The 12,390-nt window shown below is 34.9% G+C and overlaps 1 protein-coding gene across 6 annotated transcripts in view; it reads left to right on the top strand.

Annotated features, from left to right (window-relative positions):
• Positions 1-12,390, top strand: part of PALS1 (protein associated with LIN7 1, MAGUK p55 family member) — a 76,301-nt gene that overhangs the window by 21,090 nt on the left and 42,821 nt on the right. For 2 of the 6 annotated variants that reach the window (XM_074327325.1, XM_019733668.2), the window contains 3 exons: positions 1,163-1,248; positions 4,649-4,751; positions 6,639-7,163. In XM_074327325.1, the coding sequence (XP_074183426.1) occupies positions 6,797-7,163 (367 nt within the window). In that variant the 5' untranslated portion in view covers positions 1,163-1,248; positions 4,649-4,751; positions 6,639-6,796. The remainder of the gene's footprint in view (positions 1-1,162; positions 1,249-4,648; positions 4,752-6,638; positions 7,164-12,390) is intronic. The other 4 variants (XM_019733671.2, XM_074327326.1, XM_019733672.2 and 1 more) reach the window with 3 other exon arrangements.

The raw sequence follows: 12,390 nt of genomic DNA, 5'->3' as shown, positions 1-12,390 counted from the left end.
TTGAGGTACTTTGGGATGCAGACAGTCCCCAACTAATGATGGTTCAACATATGATTTTCCGACTTTACAGTGGTGCAAAAGCGATATGCGTTTAGTAGAAACTGTACTTCAAATTTTGAATTTTGATTTTTTTCCCAGGCTAGAGATACATGCAGTACTATCCTCTATTGTGTTGGTGGGCAGTGGCAGCAAGCCGCAGCTACAGTCAGCCACACAGTCACGAGGGTAAACACCTGATATTCTATAGTATTAAATGCATTTTTGACTTACTGCATTTTCAACTTTTAATGGGTTTGTCAGTATGTAATCCCATTGTAAGTCAAGGAGCATCTGTGTATGGCAATTGAGATTCCTGGTGACATCCCTATAGAAATGTACTTCCTGTTCCCTCAACCTGAAACCTTTTTTCTGGATCTTTCCACAGCTCACTCATTTTTTGTCCTTCAGGACTCAAAAGTCAGCTCAAATATCAGCTCTTAACATAGGGCTTCCCTAACCATCTTGTCTAATGTTGCTCCTTCCAAACATCACTGCCTCTTATAGTTTCCTGTTGTACTTTCTCTGTAGCCCTTTGTGTGAAGTCATTTTATTGAGTGTTTGCTTCTTATTATCTGTTACCCTATCTGTGGAATGGAGCTCCATCGGGGCAGGGTGCTCTTCTGTGTTGGTCTCCAATGTAGCATCAGCATTTCCCCCTTTGAATGACTGTGGTTCCTGTCTTACCAAATTCTTTTTGGATCTTTTTGAATCCTAAACTTTCATTGTCTTGGCATCATAAACTATTCATAATGTTTAAAATTGATCCAGAAATTGTAATTAAAATAAAGAAAAAAACCTGCATTTTTGTTTGAACCTTAAACTAAAGTTCAAAAAGTATTATTAAAAATAATCTGCAAAGGTATCTTAATCCTTTTTGAAAAGCTTTTAAACCAGTTATGTTTACCTCTTTCTCATCACTGATTTTAGGTAATTTGTATTGATTTTAATTGATGTCTATTAGAAATTGGGGGTGTGCATTTTTACTACTTCATACTAAGAAATCCTAGCCATCTGCAAAGAGAATTGTATATCATATTGAATTAACCATTCTCTCCTACTCCCTCCCTCTAAAAAACACTGCAGACTTTTACACTGGATTAATTGTCTCTTTTCTGTTTTACAGAGTAAGAAAGTTAGCCTGAGTTCTGTGCAAAACCAGAGAAGAGAAACTAAGAGGATAGTAGACAAAGTCTTTCTAATTTGCATAATGTAAGTTCTTTTCACTATTCTTGGCCTGAATCTTATGTTAGCTGACAAAGCTGTTTCTATGGAAACAAATAGTCCAACTTCTTAGAATGTCAGAGGAATGCTGATCACTTAAAATGAGACTTCACAGCTGCTGCTCAAAGGGCATTACTTGTGGGAGAAGGGAAGGAAGGATGAATTGAAAAAAAAAAAAAAATCTGGAGTTCTCGAAACTAGTGTAGATCAACCATGTTTGTGCATATGAAGTGTAAGTTTTACATTTTCCTGTGTCTAAAAATTAGGATACTTATTATATAGGACATTGTCTTCCTGCTAACCTGTCATATTCCCCAGCTCTCACACAAATGATTCTGTTTCTTGATGTGGAGTTTTCAGTGGCCTATGTTCCTTAGGCTATTTCAGGTCCCCCAATCTCAATCATTTGTACTTATTGAAGCTTATTTAGCTTCCTTTAACCCCTTTTCCTAGAGCCAGTGCACATAAGCAAAGCGCTTTCTCCCCCACTACTTTGAAGTTAGCTTTGAAACAGCTTTGGCCTGCCAACCTGAAAGTTAATTTTCTTGCTTTGTAGACTATGTATGAGTAGAGTTTTCATTGATTTATTTTTTTATTTTTATTTAGGTTTTTTTCTTTTTTCCTACTTGTGAGAGGTATGAGCTGGACGCTTTTGAGGCATTTTAAAAATTATTTATGATAAGAGGATTGAGAAAAGAATATTCTTAGGGCCAGCAACTTGTAACTACATTATCAGCATAAGGTGGTCTTTTATTTATATATGGTTAAGGAGGTAATTCTCTAGTTCAGTTATTTACCAGTTTATGAATTGTTAGACAAATGTCTTTTTCTTTTTTCTTTTTTGGAGAAGGAGAATATAATTATTTTGGACTGGGACTCTCACTTTTTATTAATATGCATTGACTACATATATAAGCTAGAGTATTCATGGTTTGCCTGTTTAAAAATTATAATGATCTTAATGCTAAAACTGTAGGACACAGCATAATGTTTCTGATTCTGGAAGGACTTTTGACTCTTTCATGGCCCTCATGAATTAACCTGTGAGCATTATAACATCTTTCAGAGTATTGTTTACTGATGTTATTTAACCGAGATGGTCTGGAAAAACTTGAAGGAATAGGGACTTATGGTAGATTTTGAATGTAGAAGAGGAAAGGAGGAGCAGTTCATACGTCTTAGTTCATAAGGCATTCGGGCAGGAAGAAGAATGGTTTGGGATCAGTACCAATGAGGGAGCTAACCTGGAAGGCTAGTACAGGGAAGTGGTAAAAGATACATTAGAAAGTCTGGGTTTACCGCAGGAGTTTGGACTCTATTATCTAGGCAATATGAAAGCCATCAAAGATTCTGAACAGGAGTGATTTATTCATATACTTAGTTAAGCATTTGTCTTACTCGATAACAGGGCCAGAGAGATGAGTAAGACTGAGCCCTGCTGATTAGACTATTTACATATATGATCTACAGTCACCTTGCAATTAATGTGTCCAAAACTAAACCCATATAATTTCTCACCCCATCTAATTCTCCTCCTGTATTCTCCATCTTAATTAATGACATTGCCATCCACTTAGTGACCCAAAAATAGTGGCCCTGGAGTCACACTGCCTTGGTTCATATTCTGAAGCCCCTTGTTTACTTGGCCCTGTGCTGGGCAGTGTCAAAGGTCCAGAGATGAGTCAGCGTAGTTCCTGACCTCCAAGGGCTTCTAGTCTGATGGGGCAGACAGGCAGGAGGAGTACAGATCATTGTAGTCCAGTTTGATCAGAGATATGACAGGGCCTGTGGGATTCCAGGGAAGCCACATAACCCAGTTTGAGAAGTCAGGGAAATCCAGAGGAGGATGTTTTTGAGCAGGGACTTAAAAGGAGAGTAGGCAAGGATTAGATCCTTCGATCCTATGCAGTCTGATTCTGGAACCTGTTCTCTTAAGCATTATGCTGCTTTGGATAACTGTGTAGATATAGTGGCATTAATTAGAATTGACACTGGAGGAAGAGGATCAAGGAAAACATGAAGTGATTAAAGGGAAACATGAGTTTAGTTATGGACACATTAATTTCTAGATCCCTATAGGACATTTTGGTACATAGACTAATAGGCCAGGATCCTACCTCTATAAACCCTAGTACCTAGCCAGGGGTAAATGTTCAATGAAATTTATGTGCAAATCACCCCTCTTTTCTAATGTTTAATGGCTTTCCTACTGCCTTGGGAATTAAGGACTTATATTGAAGATTTTTCGTAAGTTGGAACCAGTCAAACTTTATAGCTAGCGTCCTGTTGTATAAGCTGACTTCCATTATTATACAAGTTGACTGGTTTAGTTCAATTGGCTTTATTTGTACTTTTCTCACACCTCTTATCTTCCTGCCTTTTGGTTCATGTAGCCTCTTTTCCTCATTCCTCCATTCTGTCTTCAGGCCTACTTCAATCCTCATTCCTCACCTACAAGACAGGCATATTTGGACATATTGGACTACTCGACAACTTTTAGAGTTGTAATAAAGATTAAATGAGTGAATATTGTGAAGTGTTTGCAATATTCTGTGGCACATAAGTCTCAGTAAATGTTGTAGTTGTTACTACTACTGCTACTACTACTTCCTCCATCTCCTCTTCCTCCTCTTCTCTTTTTGTCCTGCTATATGAAGTACGGACACCAAGTTCTAGTCCTGTAACCTATGTATTTCTTTAATATAACTTTCATTTCACTATCTTAGTTCAGGACCATATTTCTTACAGTTGTCTTCAAACTGGTCTCATTGCCACCCTTCAGTCAATTCTCTACACTTCTACCAGAGTGGTGTTTCTCTAAAAGTGAATGTGATCATGCCATCCGTTGCTTTAATTCTTGTAATGATTCTTACATTCTCGGGCTAAAGGTCAAAGTCTTTAGCTGTTCTCAGCCTGGCCCCCTGCTTTCCTTTCCAGTTGTATCATTATTCGTGTATGACATGCTCTCATTGTCCCAACCAGCCTTATTGCATTCTGTTCTGTTTGTTGGAAGTGCCATACTCTCATATTCTTCCTTCCTATTGGTCTTGTGATTCACTCTGCCTGGAACAGACTCCTCTCTCTCTGGCTAATACTTATTTCTTTGAAGTGCCTCTCAAAGAAATGCATCCTTGTGTTTTGAGTTTTTGCTATGACTCTTGACTACACGCTAAGTTTTGGAGTCCATCGTCTGTGTATCCTCTGAATTTATGACATTTCTAAGTTTAGTTGAACAAATATTTATTGGGCATTTCCTATATTACATGTGTTGTGTTAAGCACTGGGGCCTATAAAAGTAAGACATGACCCCTGTCTTTAACAAGTTTAGAATCTAATGAGGAGAAACCAACTGGGAAAGAATAATCATTTTCTTTACTGTCTCTCCCAGTAGACTATGAACACTCCAAGGGACATGACCAAAGTGGAATTTTAAGAGGATTCATATCGGGTTGCAGAAATTTTTCTGAGAGTAAAAGACTATATCCAGATAGGTAAGCATGATAGTAGTCCAAGCAAGAGGACTCTGACCCAGATTGCCTGGCCCAATCTCTCCTGCATGATGTGTGATTCCCCCCCGCTCTGGTGATCTAGTGTAGTGAATAGGACATAGCCTTACAGTTTTTAAGCTGACAGTTTTAATTTCAGATCGTATTTTTTTGTAGACTATCATATAAAGTAAAAAATACATTATTCATCATTAAATTTGATTTTTAATATTCAGTGAATATTGTAAATAGAGAAAGTTGAGAGTTTTAATGTTCTGCAAATATGTACACTCCTAGGTTTTTAAAATTAAAATTAAGCTCAGCACTACAGTAACTCCTACACAAATTTCTGCTTACTTGTAATGAAAACATCAAATAAGCTGAATTTGCATTTGCATATAAATAACATAAAACTTAGGAATTGCCTAATGTAATTCTAATAGCTGTTATTTTAATGAAGAAGAAGGCAGTCTAATGATAAATAAGGTATTTATGTGTAGCTCACTTAGTTGTACAGAGAGAAGGTAAGATTTGGATAGAAGAGAATAATCTCCCAAAATTCTTATGAAATGTAATTCTAGTGGCTTATGTAGTTCGCATCTATTTTCCTGATTGTTGGTCTAGTGGTTTTCCTTGTCGTCTGGGTGGGTTTGTGTTAAGTAGTGTGTGATAGGTGTTTCTTTCAGAGAAGGTTGGGTGGCATTAGGAATGTGGTCAGAAAACTCAGTTTTTGCTTAGTTGGCATGTGCTCTAACAAGCCTATTTACTGAAATGGTGCTCAACTCAAGGAAGTAGTAGGTTTATTATTATAAATATTTTTAAAGTCTTGAGCAAAAGAAGACTAATTAGATTTAATGTGTGGGTTTTCACATATATAAACAATCTGCCTTTTTTCCCCATCTATATCTGTTGAAGGATTTTTAAAATAGAATCAAATTAATACTAAGAATTAATATAAGTATATATTTTTTAGTTTTAAGACTTGCATACATTATCTCATTTAAAGCTCAGAACAATCCTATGAATAATTTTTCCAAAGGAATCTGACATTCAGAGAGAGAAACTGACTAGTCTTAAATCATAAAGCTAGGGGAAGTGTCAGAGCCAGAATTCACATTCAGTTTTCTGGTCTCCAAGTCCAGTATGTTCTTTTTTGCTGTATAGTATGACTTTAAATTTATTTTGAGTGGTAACAGGTACTATTTTCTCTGAATGAATCTCAGGGAATTAACCCTAATTTTTTTGTTAATATGACTAGTTATAGAGACTGATAACTCACGTAGTCTTTTTCTCACATAATGGAGTTTTATCCTATAGATGCCTTAGCTGCTAATTAAAATTTCTTTTTTGTTGGGTATCTTCTTCTTCTTAAAAACTCCTAAAAGTGAATTATCCCCAGAATACTACCTTTTACCTCAAGTGAGCCACCAACATGGCATGCTATGTGCTAGTTTATTTAGCAGTTAGCTAGGAAGTTACTTCAATCTCGTGTATTAATTGAGTATAAACTACTGTGTTGAGACAACTATACAAAGATGATTAAAATATCTTTATACCTTAAACAACCAATTCTCTACAAAACTAGTATCCAAAACTTTTTCACTTTCCCACTTTGCTAAACCTTCCAATATATCATTTTTTGTCAGCTGTAACATAACACTAAGCTTGAAATTCTTGGGAGGGGACTTTCTTTTTTTCTTGGTTGCTGGTGGTGGTGGGGTACAGCTTGATTTCTTCTCCATTGTCTCTAAAATGAAAGGAAAGTACTTAATCTGTGTAGCAAAATAATGTTTTATACGTATGGGATATTTATTGTGTAGACATTAGAAGTGGGCTGTGCAAAATCTTTTATATTGTAATTCTTACACTTTTTTCCCTCATCTTTTCTCTTAGATTTCCTTCATGGATACATTTTCATAGCATTATTATGTGATGTGAGAAGTTTTGTGTGTTTTTTGAAGTAACATGGATTTTATACTACAGAATCAAGAGATTGGCTTTATAGAAAAAAATTGACTTATAAAAAGTGGTACAGGTTTTTATAGATAACCATGACAACATCCCATATGAATGGGCATGTTACTGAGGAATCAGACAGCGAAGTGAAAAATGTTGGTCTTGCATCACCAGAGGAGCATCAGAAGCACCGAGAGATGGCTGTTGACTGCCCGGGAGATTTGGGCACCAGGCTGATGCCAGTCCGTCGGAGTGCACAGTTGGAGCGTATTCGGCAGCAACAGGAAGACATGAGGCGTAGGCGAGAAGAAGAAGGGAAAAAACAAGAACTTGACCTTAATTCTTCCATGAGACTTAAGAAACTAGCCCAAATTCCTCCAAAGACTGGAATAGATAACCCTATATTTGATACAGAGGAAGGAATTGTCTTAGAAAGTCCTCATTATGCTGTGAAAATATTAGGTAAGTAAAAACAGCCAAATAATAGAAAATGTTCTGCTTTTGTTTTTCTTGCCTTAATATAAATGTGTATAGGAAAGAAGGGGGTTATAAGAGAATGAAAATAATAGCATTTTGAATTCAGACCAAGATCAGTTGTTTTCTTAGAAAGGTCATATAGCCATCATTACTTACTATTAGCTATGTAGAGCAAAGCGTATGGCTTAAATGTTCCAGTTTCTACAACATGGTTTTTAGATAAAATCTTCGAATTAAAAATTTCTACGTATGGCCTAACATTTAAAGCCTTGAAATTCACCTTTTATTTCAAACTCAAACTTATATTAAAATTACTCAAAAGCAATTTTCAGATTTTGAATTTCTGATTTTGTTTAGGTTTGTAAACAAGTAATAAAATTAATTATCTGTAGCTTAAAACCTGATTGACTTTCTTGAATGTCATTAAGAAGAACTGGTGCTGTTTATATGGCATCATATACATAAAAATGGCTCCAAATTCCCTATACTATCTATTCCCAGTTTCATTCTGTGAAAAGAAAAATAAACAAAAAACTAGTGCCATGAGACTTTAATAGATATAAACCCAAAAAAAGTTCTGTGATCAAATATATTTTGGTAACAGTAGGTTAAATAAGTTAAACAGCTTCTTATTACAGGTTTTCTTAGAGTCTTAAAATGCTGATAGGCATTATAAATCTATAATAGAGATTGATGTCAAGTGTAAATTTTCAAACTTAGAATATTTGATCATTGAACTTACTGACTTTTTTTCCTTCACACACACAAGAGTGATCACTGAACTATTGTTAGGAATATATAATACGATAATTTGTGTTGCCTTAAAACTGGGCTAACTCAGATGAAGTATTTTATTTCTTGGCAGTTTATTATTTATAGATGTGAAAAGAGAGACTTCCACTTTCTATGGAAGGAGAGAGTTTTTGTTGTTTTACCATTCATTTGTATACTGAGCTTTGTGCTAGATGCTATAGCAAACACCATTCTATGTGATAGCCGCAATAATCCTGTTAACAGGGGTCTATAATCTCCATTTTGGAGATAAAGAAATTGAACCTCAGTTAAATCACCTGTTTTAAGTCTCCAAGCTAATAAGTGGTAAAGCCAAGTTTGAGTTTGCCTGATCTGGATATACAGTTGGTGTACTGCCCAGAGCAAAGGGTTTGAGTGGAGACTGGCATCCAACCTGTTCATTCACTGGACCAGAGCTCTGGCTATCAAGAGTGAAACACCTTTTTCTAGTTTGCCCAAAGGTACCCTATATCCTAGATTTGCTCCTCGCTAAGTCTGTATTCTAAGCCATGAGCTGTTTCTGCTACATCACATCATCTACTTCTTTGTTATAAATTTATTAAGGATCCACATTTCTTTTTTTTTTTTTTTTTTTTTTTTATATTGGGGAAGGGAAACAGGACTTTATTGGGGAACAGTGTGTACTTCCAAGTTTTTTTCCAAGTCAAGTTGTTGTCCTTTCAGTCTTAGTGGTGAAGGATGCAGCTCAGCTCCAGGTCTAGTTGCCGTTGTTAGTTGCAGGGAGCGGAGCCCACCATCCCTTGCGGGACTCGAGGAGTTGAACCAGCAACCTTGTGGTTGAGAGCCCACTGGCCCATGTGGGAATCGAACCGGCAGCCTTCGGCGTTAAGAGCACAGAGCTCCAACTGCCTGAGCCACCGGGCTGGACCAGGATCCACATTTCTTGACAGAAAGCAATATGCATGCTTCTCTAGTATTTTAAGAAATCATAGACGTATTCAGTGATAGTACATCTGCTAAATGCCTTCAGATGTTACAGTGAAAGCGGAAAGATTACATATTTTTTAATACATTTATCTGAAGGAATTTTATGCTTTTTTTCCTGAGAGTTTCGTTAGAGTAAAAATATTTCATTCCCAGTTGCCTCTTACTAGCCCTCATCTCCCACCACCCGATTTTTTAAATTAAAATATTCTATAAATATTCTCTATAACTTGGAAAAAGTTTACATTATAGTATATATCCAGCCGAAGCCTGAATGGTTCTTCTGTTTAAGTTTTTTAAGATTAATGTATTTGTCCATTTGCTTTACTTAGATCAGGCATAAATGTCCATCTAATAGGTAGTATTCATGTAATCTCAGTAAAGAAACAAATACAGCTTAAGCCAGATTCACTTAGGGAATTAATTAATTAAATAATTTGTCCTAAGCACAGAAAATTGAAGACTGTTTCTCTTAATTTTTTTGCATTTTCCTATTTCTGTTTTTATGTTGTGGGGCTAACTTATCTACAAGTATAGATTAAGGTACGGCTCTATTTTCTTCCAACTTGCTGCAGTCTACTGTGGTTTACAAAAATACTTTTGTGCAGTCTTTGACCTTAAGACTGTTTTACATAAAGTAATTTGAAATGTAGTACCAAGTATCTGTAATTCAATTTTTGGATAGAATATGCAATATGTTGAGAACTAAGTAATAGATTTATTGTTACTACACTCAACACAAATGTGTTAATTGAAGGAAACATGAAAAGTTAGTGTTACAAAGTTGTTATTGTCAGTCAAAGCTTCAATTTTTAGATAGTCAGTTTTAAGTTTTCATTTTAAAATGAACTGGCCTTGTACCAAAAACATTTTTTTCCTGTTCATAATTTGCTAATACATTGTACTGCAACACCAGCACTCCCCTAAAGTTGTAAGTGTCTCCCTGCCAGTATTTTGATTAATACACACATACCAGGAGAAAACTTCTCAGGCTTTTTCATAGCCAGAAACAGCAACCTTGCTTTAAATGAGAAAAGGATGGAGCAGCTGATTTATTTCTTTCAGAGGGAGCCTTCAGTTTCCAAATGATGCAGCATCATTTATCTGTGAGTAGAGAAAATACTCTTTAGGAATTAAAAATGTAATTGGAAAGGTTAGATACTTTAATTGTCCAGGTGGTGGTTTTTAATGAAAGTATCAGGGGTGTGGAAAAAATGTATACACATGACTTGTATTCATCTTTTGTTGTCGGTATATATTGAGTATTACAATTTTAATACAACTTTTTCCTTTTTAAAAATGTGTATACATTTTTTTGGCACCCTGTGTATTTATAAATTTGGCACTATAGTAATAACAGTGCAGTGATGGAATTGATAGAAAATATTCAGAAAGGATGAACTAAATTTTCTTGTTTAAAAGCAGTCAGAACCTTGTTGAAAATTAGAAAATAGTGATGTGGGAACTTAACTCCAAATGAATAATTAATATTAGTATTATAATTATCAGAATTTTGATACATTAGGAAGGTTTTCCTTAAAATTGACATGGTTATTAAAACTTGCTTTGCTACAAATAAAATATTGTCTAGTTCTCTTTCATAAGCAAAGCAAACTACCTTGTGAGAGAAATCTTGAGGAAAAAAACAGAATGCAAGTTAGAATGGGATGATACAGGGTTCTTTTCAGATATTTCTAGATTATAGATTTCACTGTTTTGGTTTTTGTATTCACAGATAAGTAATTTTGGGCCACGGTTGTACACAAGTAAATATAGTAGACCGGATATTTAAAGGGAATAAACTAGGAAACACTGCAATCTATTATATACAAGTATGTGACTGTATGATTGTTGTATCTTTGAAAAGACCTTAGGAAAGTTACACTCACTCACCCACACCCATGGTGAGCTGTTTTGCGTTTAATAAGGAGACTCCTCAAATTTGTGATTAGGGGCTTTCTAATTTACACCAGATGCTTTTAGTGTGAGGAAAATAAATAAAGACACACCAAAGGGAAGAAAACTAGGGTAAATAAAATATTTTTATAATAATAATAGCATGTTTTAATCTTGGTTAGTGTCTACATGTTTTTTTGCCAGATATCTCTGAATATTCAAACTATTAAGTCAAGAGTACTTCTGTAGTTGACGTAAAGTAAAATATCTCTTCCACATTTATTTCTGATGATCTTTGACTTTTGATTGATCATGGGAAATTCTGGAATATTGCTAGATTGTGATGATCTTATTTTAAGACTGGTTTTTAAAATATAGTTTATGTACGCCAACAAACAAAATTCCAGTGCCAGTAAACCTTGAGGTCAACCTACTTCTGAGAAATTCATTATTCTTGCTATTAAATTTATGCTCAATTGCTTTAGATATTTCCAAACTTTATTAGCCATTCTTTGAGGGACTTTTTTTTTCCTGGAAGTGAACCGATTAGACCTATTGGTACTAGTTTTAATGTTTAAAATGTTGGGACCATTTGAAATTTTCTGATTTGTCAAGGTTGCTAAAACTAGAACTAACCTAAAATAAAGATTTAAAAAATTCATTAGAGTATGGATATATATAGTCATGTAATATTCGGTTGTTAAATACGCATAATTCTACTGAAAAGTAATTAATTGCTACACCATTCAGCCTGTGACACAATGCGTCAGAACTTCATTTCACCTTTAAGTAATAATACATTTTAACTTTTTCCTTCTTGCAAGACTTGCATCATTATGATATGTTCAGAAATGCGTTAACATCATTGCATATTGAAAAGTGCAGAATATCTGGAATCAGATGTAGAGTTTAAATACTTTTTAACTTAATTGCTATTGACCTTGGACAAGTTCCTTAACTTTTCTGAGTCTTAGTTTCAGGATTTTCTGGAGGACCGAGGGGAAAAATGTTTTATAAGCATTTGGTACAATGTAGGTGTGACTAAAATCTGACTTTTGTAAGAACCAGAAGCCACCAGAGAGATCATCTAATTTTCTAATGCATGAAATTAATTTGTGGACCTTAAACCGTGATTTTTTAAAATTTTATTTTTTAAAATAACAGTTTTATTAATATATTCACATATCATAAAATTCTCTCTTTTAAAGTGTACAGTTCATGAGTTTTTAGTATGTTCACAAAATTGTGCAACCATCACCACTATATAATTCTAGAGTGTTTTCATTACTCCGAAAAGAAAAACTATACCCATTAGCATTTCCTATACTCCCCTCCCCATAACCCTAATCTACCTTCTGTCTGTGGAGTTGTTTATTCAGGTCATTCAAATAACGGAATCATACAGTGCGTGGCCTTTTGTGACTGGCTTTTTTTCGGATAGCATAATGTTTTCAAGGTTCATTCTTATAGCATGAAGCAGTACTTAATTATTTTTTATGGCTGGATAATTGTCCATTGTATGGATATATACCACATTTTATTTGTCCATTTATCTGTTGATGAAATATTTGGGTTGTTT

The sequence above is a fragment of the Rhinolophus sinicus genome, linkage group LG03 (assembly GCF_036562045.2).
Source record: "Rhinolophus sinicus isolate RSC01 linkage group LG03, ASM3656204v1, whole genome shotgun sequence".
NCBI classification, from domain to species: Eukaryota; Metazoa; Chordata; class Mammalia; order Chiroptera; family Rhinolophidae; genus Rhinolophus; species Rhinolophus sinicus.
This window is presented reverse-complemented; position numbering and strand designations above follow the sequence as displayed.